At 38.7% G+C, this 26,397-nt stretch overlaps 1 protein-coding gene across 1 annotated transcript in view; it reads left to right on the top strand.

Annotated features, from left to right (window-relative positions):
- The first annotated feature begins 8,005 nt into the window (after nt 1-8,005).
- The window catches only part of PDSS2 (decaprenyl diphosphate synthase subunit 2), a 298,179-nt gene continuing 279,787 nt past the window's right edge, over nt 8,006-26,397 (top strand). The window contains exon 1 of the mRNA XM_066248357.1: nt 8,006-8,570. Coding sequence (XP_066104454.1) covers nt 8,275-8,570 — 296 coding nt within the window. The 5' untranslated portion in view covers nt 8,006-8,274. The remainder of the gene's footprint in view (nt 8,571-26,397) is intronic.

Below are 26,397 nucleotides of genomic sequence, written 5' to 3'. Positions count from 1 at the left end.
GTAGTGTTCATTGCATGTTTCATTTTATACAAAGATTAATAGATAATTGTGTTAGTTATTTATTACAGCAGAACTAATCATCCCATAACTTAGCAACTTTAAATTATAATTATTTCACATTGTTTCTAGGGTCGGGAACCTGGGTACATCTTAGCTGGTAGTTTTTACTCTGGGTCTCTCATGAAGTTCCAGTCAAGCTGTGAGGCGGGGCTGCAGTCTGTGAGGCAGGAGCTGAAGAATCTGCTTTCAAGATGGATCGTGCACAAGGCTGTTGGCATGAGGCTCCGTTCCTCACCACATGGGCCTCTCCATAGGACTACTCATGAAATGGCTTTTCTCAGATCAAGTAATGAGGGAGAGATATATATTGAGAGAACCTAAGATAACTTACAATATTTTTTTATAAGACTAATATCGGAAAGTGACACATCATCACCTCTGATGGATGCTACTGATCTCACAGACCAACCTTTAGACCAGTGGTAGTCAACCTGGTCCCTACCGCCCACTAGTGAGCATTCCAGCTTTCATGGTGGGCGGTAGTGGAGCAACCAAAGTATAAATAAAAAGATAGATTTAACTATAGTAAGTTGTTCTATAAAGATTTATTCTGCCAAACTTAGCGAAAATCTGACATAAAGTACTTGGTAAGTAATTATTATATGCTTTAACTTGCTGTAACTCTACTTTATAAATTTTATAAAGTTACTTCCTTACTTTATAAATCACCATTACTGTGGAACCGGTGGATGGTTAGAAAATTTTACTACTAACAGAGATACAAAAGTGAGTGGTAAGTATAAAAAGGTTGACTACCCCTGCTTTAGACAATGTGGAAGGGAACCGTGCATGGTGATTACCAGAAGGTACCATCTTGGAGGCTGTCTACCACCATAATAAAACAAAAAAACAATACATGGACCAATTATGAAAGTGTGAATGAAGCAATTATGTGTGCCTGAGGGTGGAAAATAAGCATATTCAGTTCTGAAGATCACAAGATACAGGAGAAGGTTTGAGATGAGTTTCAGTTTTAATACTAGCTCTGCCACTCTCCAGCTTTATGCCTTGGACAAGTCATTTGACTTTCTTTCATTTGTAAAAAAGGGATGAGGATATTTATTTCTTTAAATTTTTTTATTATGAAAATATATACAACATATATAAAAATATATTCAAACATATTTCATTATGAAAAGATATTCAAACATATACAAAATAGTAAAATATAATGAAAACCATATACTCCTCATCTAGAATCAACAACTTTCTAGCTTTTAGCATTCTTGCTTCATTTATTTTTTCCTTTCTGAAGTGTCTTCTAGCAAATCTCTGACATTATATTATTTTATTCCTATACACTTAGTATGTATTGCTTAAAAATATGAATTTTTATAGACTCACAAAAAAATTAATAACGACTCCTTTACAATATCTCATCAAATTTCTTTGTCTCAGAATTTAATTTTTACAGTTAAGTTTGTTAGAATCAGAATCCAAACAAGGTCTATGCATTACACTTGGTTTGTTTATGCCTCTCAAAATCTTTCAGTCTTTAGAAGTACTTCTGCTCACTCCCATCTTATTCCTTTTTCGTGCTGAAGAAGCCTAGTCAGTTGGCCTGGAGGATATCTGATATGTTGGGTTGGAATCTTTGCTGCTTTGTAAAGCTATTTCACTTGTTCTGTTCCCTCCTATGTCTCTATAAAATAGAAAGTTAGTTCTATAGCCCTGATGAGATTTAGATTCAGCCAACTTGGCAAAAATATTTTATAGGTAGTGCTGTGTACTTCCTAATGCACATCAGGAGGCACATCGGTGTGGACTCTCCACTCTTTGTGATGCAAAATTGGTTAGTGGTTGTAGGTGGTACCAACCCAAGGCCTCCATGGCAGTTCCCCATCAGTCTCACATATTGATTATTGTTGCTTAAATCAGCTATTTCATAAGGCATTACAATATAGTGATTTTCTAATTTTATTTTTTTCCTCCTTTAGTAAGTGGAATTATTTTATAGAGAACTTTCCTTTATCAGTGTGAGCTGTTTGCTTACTCCATTGGAAGAGATTTGTTCCCTGTTTCACATCCTCTCAGCTGCCTCTTACTAGTCACTGCTGAAGCAGCCTGCTTTTTGCAGGTGTAACCGAACAGCACCTCTCCTCATGTGCACTGTATTCACCTCACATTTTGCCCCACGTTCCTCTGGCTCCATGAGGGTGGGATATCCGCCTACCACTTACATGACAGCGTAAAAGTGTAGGAGTTAAGGCCCTAAGTGGGAAATTTGGACCAATGGGAGATGGGAGTTGGTAAAAAAAACACCTCTTCCTCTCTTGCATCAAGCTGACAATTATGAAGTATATTCAACATGGCAAGTCAAAGAGTCCTAGAAGACTCAAGGCCTTATTGCTCAGTGATGACTAACTTGAGAACACCCTGGCATTGACTTTCCTTTTCACTCTCATCATTCACTGCTGTTTCCTGAGATGGCCGTCCAAACTAAACTACCTAAAAGTAAGCCCTTGTCTCAGGTTCAACTTTCAAGGGTGTAAGCCAGACTAAAACACCACTAAATATAATTCATACAGGAAAGGCAGGATACATACTCAATTCTTTCATTATATTGCAAATATTCAGAGTATTGCCCTAGTTATGTCTAATAATGAACTCAAGGATTTATATGTCATTAATGAATTTCAAGCAGTTGTAGTTCTTACCTTTTTTTTTATGCTCAGATTGTCCCCTTTTCAGTCAGTGAGAGCTTCTTTATACTGATCCTTTTGTCCCTTTGACCTGTCCCATTAGACTTTAGACTTTCATAGCTTCCTTGACGTCTGGCATAACAGGGTGTTTAAGGCTCATCATGTACATTTCTTGCCCCAGACATGGTAACTGCCATTCCTTCAAAGAGCCTCCTTCCTTTCAATAAGGAATGATGTATCAAAAGTACAATATGAATGTTAAAAACTGCAACAAGATTGCTATTACTTCTAGGCCTTTTCAAAAGACAAAACAAATGTGTTTCTTTTTTTCAGTAAATGTATAATTTTTTATTGGAATATAAGAAACATTTTTTAAAAGTAAAAATCATAAGTTTGTATTATTTCCAAATCCCTTTACGATTACTTGGATTCTACTATTCTGAATATCATGATTCCTCTAACATACAAGAAAAGTTTGAAAGTAGTAATATCTATATTTCTACTGGCAATAAGACAACTGAATTAAGTTTAATAATTCTAGGTCTATTTAACCTGAGAACATATTTCACTATGTAGAGTGAAAACACTACTTTTTCTTTTTTTGTTTTTGTTTTTTCAGACTTTACTTATTCATTTTGGAGAGAGAGAGAGAAGAGGGAAGGTGCAAGGAGCATCAACTCCCATATGTGCCTTGACCAGGCAAGCCCAGGGTTTCAAATCAGCGATCTCAGCATTCTAGGTTGATGCTTTATCCACTGCGCCACCACAGGTCAGGCCAAAACACTACTTTCTAAGGTCAGTTAATTGTTTCCTTGGTGTGGTTATTCTAACAACTTATATAGTTAGTTTGCTTCAGTTATTTTCAAATGTCATAAATTACATTTTCTTTTGAATTTAAAATTACTTTGAATATATAAAATATATACATTATTCTAAAGTCAAAACTATGTAGTCAAAGTATATTCCAAGAAGTCTGTTTCCATGCCTGTCCCCTCCATCTGATTCCTCCCACTGCAAAGATATGCAAACATACATTCATAGTTTACATATCTTACCAAAAAAAGCATAAAAGCATACTATACTGTTCTGTACCTTGTTTTTTCTTCTCTTTTTAACATTTTATTTATTTATTTATTTATTTATTTATTTATTTATTTATTTATTGTGACAGAGAGAGAGGCAGAGAGAGGGACAGATAGGGACAGACAGGAAGGAAGAAAGATGAGAAGCATCAATTCTTCGCTGCAGCACCTTATTTATTCATTGATTGCTTTCTCATTTGTGCCTTGATGGGGGATGGGATGAGGGGGGCAATAGCAGAGCAAGAGACCCCTTGCTCAAGCCAGGGACCTTGAACTCAAGCCAGCGACCTTGGACTCAAGCCAGGTTGGGCTTCAAGCTAGTGACCTTTCAGCTCAAGTCAATGACCATGGGGTCATGTCTATAATTCCCCTGCTCAAGCTGGTGAGCTCGTTCTCAAGCCAGCAACCTTGTGGTTTCAAACCTGGGTCCTCTGTGTCCCAGTCCAATGCTCAATCCACTGCACCACCACCTGGTCGGGCTGTACCTTGTTTTTTTTTGTTTTTGTTTTGTTTTTAATGTATTCTGGAGATCATTCCACATCATTTTAAAGAGTTGGCCCTCATTCTTTTCAGAGTTGCACAATGTGTTTCATTATATGGCTCTACCCTAGTTTATTCAACCAGTTCCCTCCTTGTGGTTATTTAGTTTGTTTCTAACCTTTTACTATTACAAATAACACTGCAATGAATAACCTTGTGCATAAGTCATTTTGTATTTTGGGGTTTCTGGGTCAAAGTGTAAATATATATGTAATTTTTCTGAGATGATCACATTCCCTCCCACAAGTGCTGTGTACTGTTCTATATCTCACTGCTGTGTGTGTTCTTCCTGTTCTCCACAGCCTGCCAGCCCAGTAGGTGGTCACACTTTTGGATTTTTGCTAATCTCATTGCCTCCTTTTATCATTCTTCCCCAAGATACACCACGGTACTTTCACCTGCTTTTGGAAGAACTCTCCTAGCATAAACAATAGGTGATTGTGTTGCGAGGGATAGAAAGAGGGTAGCTGCAGTGTCTCTATCTATTTCCACTCACCTAATCATGGAAATGCCAAAGCCCAAAGCATACACTATCCTTGCAAGACCTTGTATTTCCAAAGGCTGGTTCAGGTTTCCAGCCAAAAAAAGGGAGGGAGGGGACAATTATGATCTCACTTCTTTCTAAGGTAATTAGAATGTAGAGAGGACAGTAAGTGGTTTACTGGTACTTGACAAGATCCTGAGAAAGGTGGAGGAGTAACCTCTTTTGTCAGTTTGCTGTCTCCAGAACGACCCCAGTGCCAAGGAGAAGATGTCCCTGTGTATGCCTGGAGGTTTCCAGATGGTGGAATAACCACTCTAACCTGCAGCGCTGCCCACCCAGGACCTTTTCTTTTGCTGCTTTGTATTGTAAAAGTAAATGTCATGGATAGAAATTATTTTTTTCTTTAGCTTCCCCCATTTTCCTCTATGCTCATGGGTGATTCTGACCCCACGGGACATTTTGACAATATCCTAAAACAAATCTGGTTATCACAAGAGGCCAGGGATGTTGCTAAACATCCTACTATGCATAGGACAGCCTATCCCCATCTCCTCCCCAACAAAGAATTATCTGGTCCAAAATGTCAACAATGCCAAGGTTGAAAAACCCTACTATATTCTTTCTTTATGCACACATTCAGAGACACCCTCAAAACAAAACAAAAACTATCATCAGTGGCAGAAGAAGGGCAGAATCACAGATACTCCCTTTCCCTGCTCTTCTGAAAGTCACCAGTAATTCAGAGATCTCTTTATTCAAAGAGACTCTAAGGAGTTATATATTTATCTGAAAGGTTAAAGAACAAATAGCAGTTCAACCTTCTAAAAGCTGATTATCATTAGGTATGACGCAACCTTTTAACTCTAAGTATATAAAGGGAAGTGCTGATTATTTAAAATAATTGGAACCAAAAGTCCCATGAATAATCAAAAACTTGGTTAATAGAGTATAACCAAAGAATAATGCACTTGGCTTCTGTAAAGAAATTAAAGCACACGCTGTGAATTGGTATTAAGGAAATTGCATGAAAAGTTAGTCTTAAGGTACCCTGATTCTGAAGAAACAGCCTCAGGTGCACAATATATCACATTCAGCCTTTATCTCTCCTCGTTTTCTTATGATTTCTTTTACCTTGGATAACCCAGAAGTTCAGGCCTTGGAGCTTTTTGGAATGGCACAGTATTTCACTCTCCACATTTATTTTCATCTAGAGCAGACCTGAATTTTATTGCCAGGAGTTTGTTATCTCTTTCAAAGGAATTATTTTTGAACCTCAAGTTTGTCTTACTTATTTTCTGGGCATAGACTGTGTTTAATACTCATGAGTATAATTCACTTTATGTAATATATACACCTGAAGAGTTTTGCCTAAATTGAATGTTTGCCAATAAAATTGAATTTTTAAATCACAAGGGAAATTTGCCATTCAAAGGGAGTCCAAGGCTAAACCTTTTGTAGAGAAAAGCATCTTTTTGACAAAGAAATAATTATTCTTTAATTTGTCCCTTTTTTAGTCCGATTTTTAATGTAGCCCAAGTCTACTCCACTATTATGTGGGATGCTAATTTAGAATATATTAACTAGCCTGACCTGTGGTGGTGCAGTGGATAAAGTGTCAACCTGGAACACTGAGGTTGCAGGTTTGAAACCCTGGGCTTGCCTGGTCAAGACACATATGGGAGTTAATGCTTCCGCCCCCACCCCACACCTCTCTCTCTCTCTCTCTCTCTCTCTCTCTCTTTTTCTCTCTAAAATAAAGAAAGAAATTATTTAGAAAAAATAAAATATATTAATAAATAATAAATAAAATATATTAATCATGAATTTGAAAGGATTTTGAAACTGCATTATACATCTTTTATTATTAACAAGGGTTTTAACACTTGTTTGGGGTGATAAGAAAGGCTGCTAGTCATAATTTGAAACAAATATGTAGCATAATGGAAATGATAACCACATTGATAGCAATGAGAAAAAGGAATAATTGGTAACCTGTTATACTGCTCACAAAAATTAGGCGATATTTTATCACTTCATATTCATTTTTTTAAAGTATCCCTAATTTTTGTGAGCAGTGTATTTTGAGAAACTGTAATGGTGTAGCCAAGGGAATGATTCAGCAACCAGCTTGCCTGAGACCCTGTGGGAGTAGCTCAGTTGCTTAGAGCATCTTCCCCATACATCAAGGTTCCAAGGTTGCCAAGTTCCATCTCAGATCAGCACACATATCACAACCAGCCAATGAATGCATAAATAAGTGGAACAAACCTATGTTTCTCTCTCTCAGGAAGGAAGGGAAGGAAGAAAAGAAACAAACCAGATTGCCTGGGTTCACTTCTTCTCTGCCTAGTGTGGCAATTTACAGGGCTTGGCTGTGCCTCAGTTTCCCCATAGAAAACATGAAGAATACTAATATTATCTTACCAGTAGGGTTGTTTTGAGGATTACATTAACTAATACATGAGCTATATAATACAGTACTAGGGTATTATAGTTTTGAATCCTGGATGGTGAGTTTCCTTCTAAAGAGGTGCCTCTCCGCACCCTCGTGGGCGGTATGGCTGCTTCTGCCTGAATGGTACACAGGGCTAAAACAAGCTTCTGTGAGGAGGCCAGTGACTTTTGGACAAGGACAGAGGACATTACTTGGGAAAAAGAACGCCTGGGGCCGGGCCACACCACCTTCTGTCTGGTTGGGAGCTGAGGGCACGAGAGTTCAGAGCCACGCATGAACTCGGTATCCCTATCAAGCCACAGCTTCTGAAGCCCCGCAGGCCCAGAGACCGCCAGCACGCAGGTCCAAGACCACTGCCAGGGGCGGGCGGCCGAGAGCTACGGCAGGCTCTCCTTCTTGGCGGGCTGGGGGCCGCAGAAAGAAACTTTCGTTCATGATACAAACAGTTATGTGTGCCCACTCTGTGCTGGGCACGGGAATGCTCTGTTGAATCACACTCGGCTTAGAGCCCAGGCGCTGGGACAACACCTGGCGTTCGCCCCGGGAGTTCTACTCGCCTCGACCCCCACAGGACAGAACCAGGGGTTGCATGGCCGGAGGCTTTCACCCAGCCTTGTCTTCCGGGGTTCACTTAAAGGGCTCCGCCCCCCTGAGTCTTTCACGGCTGTGCCGTAAAGTAGGGAACAGTCTTAGCTCCAGAACAGCCCACCTCCGTCTTTACGACAGACCGTATTCACGCCTCTCAATATGGCGTCCCCCATTTAGGTATTGGCCGTGGTTTCTCCCCCAGCCGGCCAGGGGCAGTCCTGAGCTGGGGCAGTTATCTGTCTAGACGCGGCTGCAAAAAGCTGCAGTTCGTTTCTGGTCATACATCCAAGAAGCCACGCGCCTCTGAGGGTCAAGACTCGCCCCTTCCTTCTATTCTCTGCAAGTTCCTCCTCTTGCCCCTGGTTTGTTTTCCCGCGCTACCTCCGGACACCCTGAAGCCCCTGACATTCCCAGACTCAAACTATGAGCCTTCCGCAACTGCTGTTGCGTTTTCCCCGTTATCTCCGGGCCTTGGGTACCCCGCATCGCCGGTGGTGGTCCCCGTCCCTCACCACCATCTCCTCGGTGGGCTCCTGCCGTGGTCAGTCCTCCAAGTCCCCTGCCTACTGGAACCAAGTGGTGTCAGAGGCGGAGAAGATCGTGGGCTATCCCACGTCCTTCATGAGCCTCCGCTGCCTGCTGAGCGACGAGCTCAGCAACATCGCTATACAGGTGCGGAAGCTGGTGGGGACTCAGCACCCTCTGCTTACCACAGCCAGGTGAGCTACTCCCTCGCTCCCGCTGGAGTCCTTTTTCGTGACCGACGCACCATTCCTGCCTCACTCAGACTGGCTCCCTGCTTATCTCCTTTTACCTCTTCTTTTCCCCAGCCCTCCTAGACGTTGGATGTTGTCTCTTCGCTAGTCTACTCACCTTAATTTTCCTCTGTTTGCAAAGTTGAGCGGATAAGAGGTTTTCTTTTAAGAACCACGGGTACGCTTCTTGCGTTTTTTTTTTTTTTTTGTTTTGTTTTTTAATATACATATTAAGGGTGAAGATGCCTCACTGATTTGTGGAGGAATTGAGATGTGGTTTTGAGTCACTTGCTACAAATGGTCTATAAAAAGTGGGATGGATTTATTTTCGGTTCAGTACTATTCAAGAGGTCACTTCTAGGAAGAATGAGGAGGGGAGATAGGCTCAAGGTAGGCAGTTCTTTTCAGGGAATGCACCAGGCTTGAAGTAGGAATTTGTCCAGTCAGTAGTCATTATCCTCTTGGGATTTTTATCGTTTAGGCTGGACTACTGTGAAAACTGCCATTAAGATTTTAAAGACTACAACTTTTGCTTCACTTAAAAAAAACCCACCTTTTTATTTGCAAATAATTTCAAACATGTTGAAAAGTTGCAAAAATAAAAATAGTATAATGTACATACTAATCAGATTCACCTATAATATATATACAAACATTATTTCCATGTATGTGTAAAATAGATTTACACACATACACATTTTTTTTTTTTTTTTTTTGCATTTTTCTGAAGCTGGAAACAGGGAGAGACAGTCAGACAGACTCCCACATGCGCCCGACCGGGATCCACCCGGCACGCCCACCAGGGGCGATGCTCTGCCCACCAGGGGGCGATGCTCTGCCCATCCTGGGCGTCGCCATGTTGCGACCAGAGCCACTCTAGCGCCTGGGGCAGAGGCCACAGAGCCATCCCCAGCGCCCGGGCCATCTTTGCTCCAATGGAGCCTTGGCTGCGGGAGGGGAAGAGAGAGACAGAGAGGAAGGCGCGGCGGAGGGGTGGAGAAGCAAATGGGCGCTTCTCCCATGTGCCCTGGCCGGGAATCGAACCCGGGTCCTCCGCACGCTAGGCCGACGTTCTACCGCCATACACATATTTTTTTTCCCTGCATCATTTGAGGGTAGATTGCATACATCATGGTCATGTACCCCTAAATACTTCACTCTGTGTTTCCCAAGCATAGGAATATCATTGATACAATTACATTACAGTCGTCAATTTAGGCACATTTAACATTAATACAGTACTTTTATTCAATCTATCATTGATATTCCAATTTTGTTAATCGACCTAATTATGTCCTTTATAAAAGCATTCTTTCCTCTTCTAGTATAGGATCCAGCCTGAGGTCAGATATTGCATTTAGTTGTCATGTCTTTTTTGTTTCCTTCAATCTTAAGAAACATTACTACAGCTCTTCTTTGGTTTTATGACCAGAACAGTGGTTCTCTAATGGAGCAGTTTTGCCCCTCAGGGGAACATTTGGCAGCATATGGAGATGTTGTCATAACTGGGATACACTACTGGCATTTTATGGGTAAATGCAAGGGATGCTGTTAAACACCCTACAATGCCTAAGACGGCCCTTAACAATGAAGAATTGTGTGCACCACAGTGTCAGTAGTACCAAGGTGGAGAAACCCTGGATGAAATTACCTTTTTTTTTAAATTAAACTTTTATTTTGAGAAAATTGTTGATTCACTTGCAGTTGGAGGGAATAATACAGAAAGATCCAATGTACCATTTAGCCAGTTTTTCCCAGTGGTAAAATCTTGCACGGCTATAGTACCGTATCACAAGCAGAATATTGACATTAATACAATGAAAATGAGAACAGTTCCATCATTACCAGGATCCCTCATGTTGCTCTTTTATAGCATCCCCACTTCCCTTGCCCATCCTCTTGCTTTAATTTTTTGAGACACCCTGTAATTTTTTTCCTACAGAAGTTACCAAATAGCAATAGTAGACTGATTTTATTTGACATCATTCCCAGTTATTAAAATGTCATCTTATGAGTGGGCTAAATTTGTCCTATAGCTGGAATGTTTATTCTCCAGAGATTCTAGATAATAGACACTCAACATATACACACAGTTTTAAAATTTAATAATGGAACTAAGGAGTTTATTATCCAGTTTAAGAACCATAGCTTTACAAATCCTGTTGAAGCTGAGTACTCCTGATCCTTCTCTCTGACCTCAAGTATACTGGATTTCGTGTTTATATTTCTTTTTTAAATTGCATTTTTCTAAATAATAATGTTTGGTTTTCTTCCATTTAGAAATTTATTTATATGTTAGTTTATTGCATATAGACTGTTATGAGTTGCTCTTTTAATTCATTATTGTTTCTAAGATTCACTCATGTTGTGTCTAACCACTTCATTAGTTTTTCACTGGTGTATAAAAATCCTATTTTGTGAATACACCACAGTCTTCTTTCAGTCAGCTTTTGGGATGTTTGCATTTTTTGGTTTTATGAAAAATACTGCTGTGAATATTCTTACACATGTCTCCTGGTGTACTTGTCTTGGGAGAATTGATATAGGAGTTTATGCACATGTTCAGCTTTAGTAGGTAAGACCAAATTGTTTTCTAAGTGGTTGTACCACTTTACACTCATGAAAAGTGTCTGACTTCAGGTTATTCCATGTTCTCACAACGCTAGAACCATGATGTTTCTTAATTTTTGCTAATCAAATAGTGGTTTTCTGTGTGTGTGTGTGTGTGTGTGTGTGTGTGATGGGAATGATAGTGTTACTGGTAGGAGTTGTAATAGTATATTGCATTGTGTGTATTGTAGTCTCTATAATTAAGCAAAAGTGAAAGGGCTGAGCTATAAAGGGTCTTATTAATGTGTCCATTCAGAGGGCTGAAATTCATTGTTAGTTACACACTGGATGAAAATCTGTAAACCTAATGGCTTTGAAACTTTCCTATTTGTAGCCTACCCTGTATACCTGCTTCCATAGTACAGTGAAAGAATCGGAGAGGAACAAAATAAAGAAGTTTCAGCAAAGTTGTTGTAGTAATATCTATGAATTATTTTACTTTGTAAGAAAACAAAGTTAATCTGCATGTAGTTTTATTACATTTACTTTGATAGTATGTTGCACATTTAAAAAAATCTACACTCACAGCTATGAGCAAAAACCTTTTGGGGAGGTATATATGCAGGGTGGGGCAAAAGTAGGTTTACAGTTGCCTCATATGGAAAATAAAATAATGCAATATTTAATAAATAATTATACAAGAATAAACTTTCACATATTCACAACTGTAAACTTACTTTTACCCTGCCCTATATATCTGTATATACTATATATTGTGTATATATATGTTTTAGCAAAGGAGCAGGCATTTGATACATAGGGTAGACAGATTGTGGTTATTATAAATTATAGATAAAAACATGGATTAGGCAGTTATGTTGTTATTTCACATGCTGTGCTTCACATCTTGTCAGCAAAGCATTGATAATGAAGAAGATGATGCTCTCAACATGCTAGCAAAAGGACACAAAGATCCCTTGTAGTTGATGTAGTTAGGGCCATAGGAAACCAGTTTGGTAATTCTTTTACAGTTCCATTTACATTTTGAGTTTCTGTTATTTACATAAGTCGATGTTCTAACCCATTGGATCATTTTACTTTTTGGATAAATCTACATAATATATTAGGGATGAATCATGTCTAATAGCCCTAAAATTTGGATTAGTGGTGACATTTTTGGCAAACAGCAGGAGAAAGAAAGGAAATCACCATACTTCATTATTTACTACCTTCTCTTTCTTTACATAAGCCATCTCATCAAGCAAAGGGAAAAGAGCCTGGAAATATACACTTTCACAGTTTAATTCAGAAGTGAGATTAAATTTAAAATCTTACTACTAGGAACAGTGTAGCAATTAGCTAATTTTTTACCCTATTCTTCTAGATTTTTTCAGATCTTTCTGTTGTAAGCCCCTATTAGATAAAGAATCCTCAATTAATTAAAGTTTATTGAAGCTAATGGAGGAATATAAAGAAATATAAAACCTGGTATCCCTTAATGAATAGACATTTTGTTGGACACCAATATACAGGGTTGGGCAAAAGAGGATTTGCACTTGTTCATATAGAAAATAATATAATAATTAGTAAAAAGTAATACAAGAATAAACTCTTTTGTATACTTGCAGCTGTAAACCAAATTTTGCCCCACCCTGTATTTATAAATATCTGACAGAAGTAAGTAAATGACTTGTGGTTAATGAGTGGTAGAGATATGTTAGCAATTATATCAGACATACTAAAGTGCCCTGGAATAGTAAAAAAAACTTTTCCTGAAGAGATTGGGATGTCATTAGGATGGATAGGTAGAAATTACACAGCTAATATTTTAGGGTAGAGGTAGTATATTACATATTTTTTTCCTTCATGATTATTTTTTCTCCTTTCTTCCTCAGGCTGTCATATAGGTATAGGGAGGACCTTAAAAGCAAGGATAAGCAGTAAATAAAGTAAAATGAGCAGAATGACTAGAGCTAGAATAACTAAAACAATGTTAGAAGAAGAAGAATGTGGGAGGAATCATTCTACCTAATACTAAGTTTTATATATAAACTTAGTATTTTATATATAAAACTTCATTGATCAAGACAGTGTCGTATTAGCAGAGAAACAGAAAAGACAGATGGATGGAACAGAATAGAGAACCCAGAAATTGATCAACACAAATATACCCCGTTGATTTTTGACAAAGGTGCAGAAGCAATTCAATGGAGAAAAAATAGTCTTTTTAACAAATTCATACAATGAAATGCTATTCAACAATAAAAAGAAATGAACTATTCACACAACTTGGATGACTCTCAAAAGAATATGCTGATTGAAAAAAATCAGTCAAATTCCTCAAAAAATTAAAAATAGAATTACCTTGTGATCCAAAAATTCCACTTCTGGATAGACATCCAAAAGAATTGAAAGCAAGGTCTTAAAGAGATATTTGTTCACCTATATTTATAGCAGCATTATTCACAATAGCCAAAAGGTGGAAGCAACCCAGATAGATGTCCATGAGATCAATGGATAAAGAAAATGTGGTATATATAATATAGATGAATCTTGAGGACACTATGCTAAGTGAAATAAATCAGTCACAAAAAGACAAATACTATATAATTCCATTTATATGAGGTATTTGTCACATTCAGAGAAAGTAAAATGGTGGTTGCCAGGGGCTGGAAAGAAGGGGAAAATGGGAGTTGTTGTTTAGTAGGTACAGAAGAGGTTCAGTTTTACAAGATGAAAATGTTGTGGAAATTGGCTGTACAACATTGTGAACATACTTAGAAACTGAATACGTAAAAATGGTTGAGATGGTAAATTTTGTGTGTATTTCTTTTAATTTTTTATTGATTTTAGCGAGAGAGGAAGAGAGAGAGAGAGAGAAAGAGAGAGACAGTAATACTGATCTGCTCCATATGTGCCCTGACTGGGGATAGAGCCGGCAACCTCTGTGCTTCAGGACGACGCTCTACCCACTGAGCTATCCATCCAGGGCAATTGTATGTGTATTTTATCACAATTAAAGAAAAAATCAACCTCAAAAATTTATATACTGTATAATTCCATTTATACAGCATCCTCAAAAATGACAAAACTATGGAGATGGAGAACAGATGAGTGGTTGCCAGAGTCAGGGACAGTGTGTCGAGCAGGAGGACTGTAAATACTCAGAGGTATTTTGTGGTAATGAAACTGTTTGTTATCTTGATTGTGGTTACATGAATCTGTATATGGAATAAAGTTGTACAGAACTGTATACACCTACACACATGAGTGAATGCAGTTTAACAAAATTCTGGAAATGGAATAAGCTCTGTAGTTTTGTTAACACTAATATGCCTATGTTAATTGTTTGGTTTTAATATTGTACTACAGCTATATATTGGTAGAAGCTGGATGAAGGGTACATTGGACTCTTTATACTATTTTTGCAACTTTCTGTGAGTTTATAATTATTTCATTATTTTAGTAAGCTAAAAAAATCACTTTGAATCAAGAGAGAAAAGAATGAATGAATAAATGAACAAACAGTAAGTAAGCCTAGAAGACAGGGGACTTGTATGTTCTAGTTTCATCTGTGTTAGTTGGGAACAATGTGACCTTTGGGAGTTATTCCATCTCTCCAGGCTTTAGTTTCCTAAGTAATGAAGTAAGGAGTTTGACTAAATGATATCAGAGGTGTTTCCAATTCTAGACTAGTAAAGACATTAGTGTTGTTACTGAATATGGCAAGTAAGAAAGCAAGAAGGAAGTGAGCGGATTGAATGCAATATGGTGATACAAATCTGTAGTCCTTTTCCTGCTGTTTAAAAATCTGAAAAGCTCAGAAGACAACGGTTTACAGACTCATGAGCCTGACATGAACTGATGAGATTATTTATAGTCTCTTTATCCCACTTAATGTGAATATCCTTGTATTTTCCTGCAGAAATTGTAATGTGTTCTATTACAGGATGCTGCCCCATATCCTGCTGGAATGCTGGTCAAAGTGCACCTTCCTAAAATAAAAAATTTTTAGTTCGGAAAGACATTTGGTTGCAGGGACTTTGGGTGAGGGGTTTTAGGCCTGTTCAGGTGGAGCTGTGGTATGTAGGATGCAGTAGAAGCTCAGTTATATGACATAAATTGGTAATGTCGGAGAAGCTGAAGGTAATGACGGTTCATCAACCCTCACTTCTTCCCAGTACAACTTGCACACTATGGTTCATTACTTTTGCTAATTAAATGTATTTGTGCAAAATATATCTTTTAATATTTCTTTCCTTCCTTCCTTCCTTCTTTCCTTCCTTCCTTCTTTCCTTCCTTCCTTCCTTCCTTCCTTCCTTCCTTCCTTCCTTCCTTCCTTCCTTCCTTCTTTCTTTCTTTCTTTCTTTCTTTCTTTCTTTCTTTCTTTCTTTCTTTCTTCTTTTTTTAAATTAAGTGAGAGGTGGGGAGGAAGAGACACAGACTCCTGCATGTGCCTCCACCAGGATCCACCTGACAAGCCCCCTTCCCGAGATTCTCCGTCCATCTGTAGCCATTGCTCTGCTGCTTGACAGCCAAGCTATTTTAGCCCCTGGAACAAGGCCATGGAGCCATCCTTAACCCCCCGGGACCAATTTGCTCGAAACAATTGAGCAATGGCTGCAGGAGAAGAAGAGAGAGAGAGAGAAAAAGAGAAAGAGAGAGAAGGGGAAGAGGACGGGTGGAGAAACAGATGGTCACTTCTGTGTGCCCTGATGGGGAAATTGAACCCTGGATTTCCACACACTGGGCTGATGCTCTACCACTGAGCAAACCAGCCAAGGCCTATATTTTTATTTCTTATCACTTGAATGTCTTTATAAATCATTATTTGTAAGTACTTTTAGCTTTCATAAATTCACTTTATATACTATCTACTATCAATAACTTAATGCTTTCTTTAAATTTAAATTAAAAAAATAAACTTATCTATTGATCTTTGAGAGAGAGAGGAAGGGAGAGACAGAGAGGGAGAGAGAGAGAGAGAAACAGAAACATCAACTTGTTCCACCCATTCATACCATCATTGGTTGATTCTTATATGTGCCCTGACCAGGGATGTAACCTGCAACCTCGGTATGTTGGGACAACATTCTGACCAAGTGGGCTACCTGGCCAGGGCCAAGAATCTAATAATGCTTTTAATAATCATATGAAGGAAACAATTGTTTTATTATTATCTAGTGCCTGAAGCAGAAGCCATGGAGCCATCCTCAGCGCCCCGGCCAACTTTGCTCCAATGGAGCCTTGGCTGTGGGAAGGGAAGAGAGAGACAGAGAGAAAGGAGAGGGGGAAGGATGGAGAAGCAGATGGGAGCTCCTCTTCTGTGCCCTGGCTGGGAATCAAATGAGGACACAGTTGTTTTAAAGTTGATGACTATTACTTTTCATATAGAATTGATTACATTTTTTTGTTGCTTAAACAGCTATTTCTTTTTTTTAAACTTTTATTTTAGTTTTAATTTGTTGTGTTTACATAGTTACAACTGTTAGCCCAAATATAACTCCTTTGCTCCCCTCCTATGTTCTCTTTTATACCCCCTTTCCCCCCTCCCCCCATTGCCTTCCCCCTTCCCTCCATGATTTACTATCCTTCCTGCCCTCTATCTCTCTGTGTAATGTGTCTATACTTTTCCTAATGTCTTTCCTTTCTTTGATCCCCTCCTCTCATCCCCTTTCCCTCTGACCACTTTCCCTCTGGACACTCTAACGCCTTCTCTGTCTCTCTTCCATTCCTCAGTTCATATTGTTCATTGGATTCCTCATATGAGTGAGGTCGTATGATATTTTTCTTTCTCTGCCTGGCTTATTTCGCTTACCATAATAGACTCCAGGTCCATCCATGTTGTTGCAAAGGATAAGATTTCCTTCTTTTTCATGACTGCGTAGTATTCCATTGTGTATATTATGTACCACAGCTTTTTTTTTTTTTGTATTTTTCTGAAGTTGGAAACGGGGAGGCAGTCAGACAGACTTCCGCATGTGCCCAACCAGGATCCCCCCCGGCATGCCCACCAGGGGGCGATGCTCTGCCCATCTAGGGCGTCGCTCTGTTGCAACCAGAGCCATTCTAGCGCCTGAGGCAGAGGCTATAGAGCCATCCTCAGCGCCCGGGCCAACCTTGCTCCAATGGAGCCCTGGCTGCGGGAGGGGAAGAGAGAGATAGAGAGGAAGGAGAGGGGGAGGGGTGTAAAAACAGATGGGCGCTTCTCCTGTGTGCCCTGGCTGGGAATCGAACCTGGTACTCCTGCACGCCAGGCCGACGCTCTTACCACTGAGCCAGTGGGCCAGGGCTAAACCACAGCTTTTTAATCCACTCATCTACTGATAGACACTTGGGCTGTTTCCATATCTTGGCTATTGTAAACATTGCTGCAATAAACATGGGGGTCCATTTCTTCTTTTAAATCATTGATTTGTTATTCTTAGTATATATTCCTAGAAGTGTGATAGCTGGGTCAAAAGGCAGTTCCATTTTTAATTTTTTGAGGAATCTCCATATTGTTTTCCACAGTGGCTGCACCAGTCTGCATTCCCACCAGCAGTGCAGGAGGGTTCCCTTTTCTCCACACCCTCGGAGGCTCTTGTTATGTGTTGTTTTGTTGATGAGCGCCATTCTGACTGGTGTGAGGTGGTATCTCATTGTGATTTTAATTTGCATTTCTCTAATGATTAGTGATGTTGAACATTTTTTCATATGGCCATTGGCCATCTGCGTGTTCTCTTTGGAGAAGTGTCTATTCAGTTCTTTTGCTCAGTTTTTGATTGGATTGTTTACTTTCCTGGTGTTGAATTATACAAGTTCTTTATAGATTTTGCTAATTAACCCCTTATCGGACGTATTGGAGAATATGTTCTCCCAATGTGTGGGTTGTCTTTTTATTTTGTTCATGTTGTCTTTTGCTGTGCAAAAGCTTTTTAGTTTTATATAGTCCCATTTGTTCATCCTGGTCTTTATTTCACTTGCCTGTGGAGATAAATCAGCAAATATATTGTTGCAAGAGATGTCGGAGAGCTTACTGCCTATGTTTTCTTCCAAGATGATTATTGTTTCACGACTTATATTTAAGTCTTTTATTCATTTTGAGTTTATTTTTGTGAATGGTATAAGTTGGTGGTCTAGTTTCATTTTTTTCCAGGTAGCTGTAAAATTTTCCCAACACCATTTTTTAAAGAGACTGTCTTTACTCCATTGTATGCTCTTACCTTCTCTGTCAAATATCAATTGTCCATAAAGGTGTGGGTTTATTTCTGGATTCTCTGTTTTGTTCCATTGATTTGTATATCTGGTCTTATGCCAGTACCAAGCTGTTCTGAGTACAGTGGCCTTGTAGTATAACTTGATATCAGGAAGTGTGATACCCCCCACTTTCTTGTTCTTTTTCAAGATTGCTGAGGCTATTCGTGTTCTTTTTTGGTTCCATATAAATTTTTGCTATATGTCTTCTATATCTTTGAAGTATGACATTGGTATTTTAATAGGAATTGCATTGAATTTATATATGTATTGCTTTGGGTAGTATAGACATTTTAATGATATTTATTATTCCTATCCATGAACATGGTATATGCTTCCCCTTGTTTGTATCTTCCTTGATTTCTTTTATCAATGTTTTATAATTTTCCGAGTACAGGTACAGGTCTGTAACCTCCTTGGTTAGATTTACTCCTAGGTACTTTATTTTTTTGTTGTTGCAATAGTGAAGGGGATTGTTTCCTTAATTTCTCTTTCAGACATTTCATTGTTGGTGTATATAAATAGCACTGATTTCTGAATGTTGATTTTATATCCTGCCACCTTGCTGAATTCATTTATCAGGTCCAGTAGTTTTTTGACTGAGATTTTAGGGTTTTCTATGTAAAGTATCAAGTCATCAGTAAATAATGAAAGTTTTACTTCTTCTTTTCCAATTTTGATGCCTTTTATTTCTTCTTCTTGTTTGATTGCTGTAGCTAAGACTTCCAGAACTATGTTGTATAAGAGTGGTGAAAGGGGACACCCCTGCCTTGTTTCTGTTCTTAAGGGGATTGCTTTTAATTTTTACCCATTGAATATGATGTTAACTGTGGGTTTGTCTTAGATGGCCTTTATCATGTTGAGGTATGTTTCCTGTATTCCCACTTTGCTGAGAATTTTGATCATAAATGGGTGTTGGAATTTATCTAATGCCTTTTCTGCATTTATTGATATTATCATGTGGTTTTTCTCCTTCCTTTTGTTTATGTAATGAACCACGTTGATTGATTTGCAAATATTGTACCATCCTTGCCTCCCCAGAATAAATCCCACTTGATCATGATGTATGATTTTTTTTCATGTATTGCTGCATCTGATTTGCTAATATTTTGTTGAGAATTTTAGCATCTAAGTTCATTAGGGATATTGGCCTATAGTTTTCTTTCTTTGTAGTGTCTTTGTCTGGTTTTAGAATGAGGATTATGTTCACCTCATAAAAGTAGTTTGGAAGTTGTCCCTCCTCTTGAATTTTTTGAAATAGCTTGAGAAGAACAGGAGTTAGTTCTTCTTTGGATGGTAAAATTTGTGTGTGAAGCCATCAGGCCCAGGACTTTTGTTGGCTGGGAGTTTTTTGATAACTGTTTCAATCTCTTTTGTTGTAATCGGTCAGTTTAGGTTTTCTGATTCTTCCAGATTGATTTATGAATGATTATATTTTTCAAGGAATTTATTTATTTCATCTAGGTTGTCCCATTTTGGGGCATAAATTCTTCATAGTATTTTTTTTTTTTACAATCCTTTGTATTTCTGCTGTGTCGGTTGTTACTTCTCCACTCTCATTTCTAATTTTATTTATTTGAGCCCTCTCTTTTTTTCTTAGTGAGTCTGATTAAAGGTTCATCAATCTTGTTTACCTTTTCAAAGAACCAGCTCTTGGTGTCATTGATCTTCTGTATTATTTTTTTCTTTTTGCCTCCATGTCACTTATTGCCACTCTGATCTTTATTATTTCCTTCCTTCTACTTCCTCTGGGCTATACTTGCTGTTCTTTTTCTAGTTCTTTTAGATGCAGGGTTTAGTTGTTAATTTGACTTTTTCTAGCTTCTTAAGGTATGCGTGTAGTGCTATGAACTTTCCTCTCAGGACTGCTTTTGCTGTGTCCCATAAATTTTGAGTTGTTATATGTTTTCATTTGTTTCAAGGAAATTTTTTATTTCTTCCTTGATCTTATTGTTAACACATTTATTATTTAATAGCATGGTATTTAGTCTCCAAGTGTTTGAATGTTTTTCAGTTTTTCTGTTGTAGTTGATTTCTAGTTTCATGCCGTTGTGATCAGAGATGGTGCTTGATATGATTTCAATCTTCTTAAATTTATTAAGACTTGTTTTGTGTCCTAACATGTGGTCTATCTTAGAGAATGTACTGTGAACACTTGAAAAGAATTTATATTCTGCTGCTTTGGAGTGAAAGGTTCTGAAGATATCTATTAACTCCAGTTGATCTAGTGTGTCATTTAAGGCCACTTTTTCTTTGTTAATTTTCTGTTTGGAGGTTCTATCCATTGATGTTAGTGGGGTATTAAAATCCCCTACTATTATAGTATTGCCGTTGATCTCACCCTTTTTGTCCATCAAAATCTGTTTTAGATATTTAAGTTCTCCTATATTAGGCACATATATATTTATAATAGTTATATCTTCCTGTTGTAATAATCTTTTATCATTATGTAGTGACATTCTTTATCTCTTACTATAGTCTTTCTTTTAAAGTTTATTTTGTCAGATATTAGTATTGCTACTGTCGCTTTTTATTCCTTTCCATTTGCATGAAATATTATTTCCCATGTCTTTACTGTCAGTCTATGTGTATCTTTTGTTCTGAGTTGAGTTTCTCTTTTTTTTTGTATTTTTCTGAAGTTGGAAACAGGGAGGCAGTCAGACAGACTCCGCATGCGCCCGACCGGGATTCACCCTGCATGCCCACTGGGAGCGATGCTCTGCCCATCTGGGGTGTCGTTCTGTTGCAACCAGAGCCATTCTAGCACCTGAGGCAGAGGCCACAGAGCCATCCCCAGCGCCCGGAACAACTTTGCTCCAATGGAGCCTTGGCTGTGGGAGGGGAAGAGAGAGACAGAGAGGAAGGAGAGGGGGAGGGGTGGAGAAGCAGATGGGTGCTTCTCCTGTGTGCCCTGGCCGGGAATTGAACCCAGGACCCCTGCACGCCAGGCCGATGCTCTACCACTGAGCCAACTGGCCAGGGCTGAGTTGGGTTTCTTATAGACAGCATATGTATGGGTCCTGTTTTCTTATCCATGCAGCTACCCTGAGTCTTTTGATTGAAGCATTTAGTTCATTTACATTTAAAGTTATTATTGATATGTAGTTGTTTGTTGTCATTTTATTCTTTAAATCTATAATCCTCTTTTTCTCGATTTCTTTTTTTCTTTGCTCTTTTTATAGCAAGCCCCTTAACATATCCTGCAGTACTGGTTTGGTTGTAATGAATTCCTTGAGTTATTTATTTTTGTCTGGGAAGCTTTTTCTTTTCTCCTCAATTTTAAATGATAATCTTGCTGGATAAAGAAGTCTTGGTTGTAGGCTCTTATTTTGCATTACTTTGAATATTTCTTGCCATTCCCTTCTGGCCTCAAGTGTTTCTGTTGAAAAGTCAGATATCATCTTCATGGGGACTCCTCTATAGGTAATTGACTTCTTTTCTCTTGCTGCTTTTAGTATTTTTTCTTTATCTCTTAACTTTGGTGTTTTAATTATGATGTATCTTGATGTAGGCCTCAGTGGGTTTTTCTTTACTGAGACTCTCTGTGCTTCTTGAACTTGTGTGACTTTTTTCTTCATTAATTTAGGAAAGTTTTCAGCTATGATTTTTTCAAACAGGTTCTCTATCCTTTGTTCTTTCTCTTCTCCTTCAGGAACCCCTATGATGCAGATGTTATTTCTCCTGATATTGTCACACAGTTCTCTTATAGTTTCCTCAGACTTTTTGAGCCTCTTTTCTTTTTGCTGCTCTGTTTCTGTGTTTTTATTTATCTTGTCCTCTAATTCGCTGATTTGATCCTCTGCTTCATCCAGCCCACTGTTGATTCCTTCTAGTGTAGCCTTCATTTCTGATATTGTAATTGTCATTTCTGATTGATTCTTTTTTATGATTTTAGTGTCCTTTTTCATGCTTGCAATTTCTTTATTTAGGTGCTCATTAAATCCATTCATGTAGCTCTGAGATCCTTAAGCATCCTAACAATCATTATTTTAAACTCTACATCCGGTTATTTGGTTACTTCCATCTCATTCAGTTCTTTTTCTGGGGATTTCTCTTGTAGACTCATATGGATTACATTTTTCTGCCTTCTCTTTTTTTCTGTGTGTGGTTTGCAAGCTTGTTGGGGTACTGGGTCTGAGGTTCGTATATGGAATGCAGCTTCTCCTCCAGGTCTTTATCCCTCAGCCTCTGCTGGTTGCTGGGATTTTATTTCTCCTTAACTAGTAGAACCGCTTAAAAGTCTTAATTTCCCTGCTGCTTTTTTACTGAACCCAGCAGGGAACTTCTGTGTTTAGGACGGGGGTGGTGGGCATATCTTGCTCTTTGGCCCCAGTTGAAACTCTGTATCCAGTAATGCGGTGGGTGTGACCTCTGAGAACCAGAAGGTGTGGTCTGCCCAGTTACTCTCTGAGGGCAGGGCGCATTCCCTGTATCAGAAGGGTGAGGTGTAGCTCAGGTCTCCCTGAAACCTGAGTCACTACCCCTCCCTTTTACTTCCTCCTTTTCTAACAGCCTTTCAAACTGATTGGAGCTGGAGAGCTTTTTGGAGGTGGGTCAACTGGCTCCATGCTAGGCTTGTGCTGGATGGAGGGAGCGACCCTCCCCGCAGCTATGGCCTCCTCGGCACTGGAGAATGACTCAGCTCAGGTACTCTCCCCATCACCGTTTGTGTCCCTGTGCCTTGATCTCCCCACTCTCCTCATGCAAGACCAGTTCTCTCAGCCCCCCCTCACCCCCAGAGCCCCAGGCAAGTGACTGTGAGTGATATTTTCTGTGCTGGCCCTTTAAGGCTGCAACTTATCGCCAGCTGTTTCCCACAGACAGAAATCCTGCTCTTCTCCCCACTCAATGCTGTCAGGCTGTCTCCTCCAGTCTCTGGGTTTCTAGGCTGGGGCTCTGGTCCTGGGACTGAGGACCCCTGCCTCTCAGGGTCTCTCTTCTCACAATGAGAACCCTCTGGACCCTCAACTGCCCCTCACTCCTGGGGGCGGGGGAGCCCCTACCCTATCCTTGTACTTCCTACCAGGCTTGGTGTGGTTTCTTCTGTGCTCCTTGGTTTTCAAGTCCTGTTCTTTTAGTCCAAAGTTGGTTTTTCACAATGATTGTAATTAAATTAATTTGTAATCCTGTTTTGTCTTCTGAGGTGGCAGTTTGTTTGCCTACTCCACTGCCATCTTAGAATCTCTAAACAGCTATTTCTGTTGAGCAGTGTGCCTTTATTTTTTTCTTTCCATTGATTAGAGAAAGAGAGAGGGAAAGGGAGTTGGGGATTAAGGGGGTGGGAGAGAAAGAAAGAGAGAACAGCACTAGCTCATTGTTTCACTTAGTTCCATTTAGTTGTGCACTCATTGATTGCTTCTCATAAATGCCCTGACTGGGGGTCAAACCTGTGACCTCTGGTGTCCCAGATGACACTTTATTCACTGATCTACCTGGCCAGGGCCTTTTTTGTTTTATTTGATTACTCTTGACAGAGTTGGATTATATTTTTGTTTAATTATTGTCTTACTTTTGCCTTCAAACTACTGATTTCTATTTCAGATTTAGATAGATGAGATTAACCTAATATGCATGTACTGGGGACAAATTTTGATATTTAGTCTCTTTTAGAGGGTATTGATTTCTTGGTAGAGACTTTTGTATCTGACAGAGTTCACTACAACAGTTACTTGGCTATCTGAAAAACCTCTTAACTAGTCTTTTCTGCATGGTAAGATTCTTCAGAGCTCTTTGAATTTATTATTAGAAATTTAGTTTTAATCTCTTCTTTATTTATGAAAGACCCTTTCTAGATTCAGTTCTGTGATTATTGATGAAAAATCTACATTACTTATGAGGGACTTTTTCTTGGATGACTGGGAAAAAATTATAAATTTTAATTTATTCCACAAATATTTGAGGTGTTCTGGGCACAAGGTGTACAAACAAGAATAAGACAAACTGTTTAGATTTGTATCTCGGTTCTTGGTTGTACTACTACACTAAGCTCTGTGATCTCAGGCAATTTACTTAACCTCTTTGTGCCTTAATTTTCTCATTTGTAAAATGATAATAATCGTTCTTATATCTTAGAATTTCATGAAGATTAAATGGGCAAATATAGGTAAATGCTTAGACTAGTACCTGACATATAGAAAGTATCCAAATGTTAGAAAATATTACTATTAGAAATTCATTTTAGTAGGGATGTGTGCAAACAGGGTACCTTAAAATAAATGCTGTAGTTTATGTGGACAATATGTTGTAGGGACAGAAAGAGAGGGAAAAAAATCTCTCCTTAGAGAAAATTGAAGACTTTGAAAAGTGAGATGACAGAAGAGTTGAGCCATATTCAATAAGAAGGAAATGACCCAGGTAGGGAGAGAAATTAAGACAAAGGAATTGCTTAGGGGAAGTAGTTGTTTGGTATGGGCTGAACATGGGATGGGATGAGGTAGAAGGACAAGCTAGAAATGTTTACTTCTGCCAAGGTACAGTAACTAATGCTAAACTTGCCTTCCACTGCAAACAAATAGAACACTGGTTAAACTATGAAACAACTATATTCTTGGAGGACAGACAGCACAGGCTTGGTTCCTGTAGATGGAAAAGCAAATGAGGTGAGAACTGTGATCATTGGCATTCTGCTGAAAGGTACTTTTGAAATTATAGCACACAGAGAGGGGACTCAAGCAGAGGATAGTGGTAGTACTAAATTCAGGAGACATCATAATTTGGAGAGGTTGAGGCAGCTGAAAATTGTGGGGCAGAATACAGAAAAGGAGGGAGTATGCAGAGAAAGCCTCTGGAAATCTAAGGTATCCACCTGAGTCTGTTGTTGAAAACTAAATAGCACGTGTATAGGATGAAGTTCTGTAAGGCTGTGTAACTATATATAAGCTGTACAGTTCTCAGAATTATTCTAGATTTGGGAGACATTTAAGTTCTGACTGGATATAGAAGGAACTGCTGGGCACTCTAGAGCCATAGAAAAGTTATCCCTTAGTAATAGGGGTAACCCAGTACTTTTAGATAAATTCTAGAAGTATAGCATATTCTAGAACCTCCCTAACAAAGGTAAACAGCCATCTTTCAAAAAGATTAAGCTGACGCAAGAATAATTGAACTGCCAGCAATAGCATACCAAAATTCTTTAACCTTTTGAGTAGTAGGAACGTTTATGTACATCCTCATGCCTCCTGACCATCCAGAGTATGATTGATTTATTTTAAAAATGTGTAAGGCGACATTAGAAAAAGGCAAATGTATTGTTCTTCTTGTTTCCATAAATTGGTTTTCAAACAAACATGATTTTAAGTTAATAAAACTGTAACTGGAACTAATTTCTTTTTTTTTTTAAAAAGAAAAACTCACTCCCAGAGGTCAGTGAGCATAAAGAAACTCACTACTCAAAGGGTTAAAGGAAGACTATAAAATGCAGACACTCAACAATAAATCATGATTATATCTAACCTTCAATAAAAAAATTACAGTACATTTCAAGGAGCAGGAGAACATGATCCATAGAAACAGATCTGTAAGAGACAGAGATGATGGAATTAGCAAAGATTTATTATAATTATGCTCAACTATTTAAAGGAAAACATAATTAATGAAAAAAATAATAAATATATATCAACTGTAACTTCCATAACTAAAACTGGCTCAACAGCAGATGAGACCCTGCAGAAGAAAAAAAAAGTGAACTGAAGACACAGCAATAGACACTCTTTTTAACCTGACAGAGGGAATCAATCCATGGAAAATTATAGCCATATATATATTTTTTAATTTAGTTTTTTTTGTGTGTGTGTGTGACAGAGAGGGAAAGAAAGAGGGACAGATAGGGACAAACAGACAGGAAGGGAGAGAAATGAGAAGCATCAACTCTTCCTTATGGCACCTTAGTTGTTCACTGACTGCTTTCTCATATGTGCCTTGACCAGGGGGGATACAGCAGAGCAAGTGACCCCTTGCTCAAGTTAGCAACCTTGGGCTTAAGCCAGCGACCTTTGGGCTCAAGCCA

This window comes from Saccopteryx bilineata, chromosome 12 (assembly GCF_036850765.1).
Source record: "Saccopteryx bilineata isolate mSacBil1 chromosome 12, mSacBil1_pri_phased_curated, whole genome shotgun sequence".
In the NCBI taxonomy this organism is placed as follows: Eukaryota; Metazoa; Chordata; class Mammalia; order Chiroptera; family Emballonuridae; genus Saccopteryx; species Saccopteryx bilineata.
This window is presented reverse-complemented; position numbering and strand designations above follow the sequence as displayed.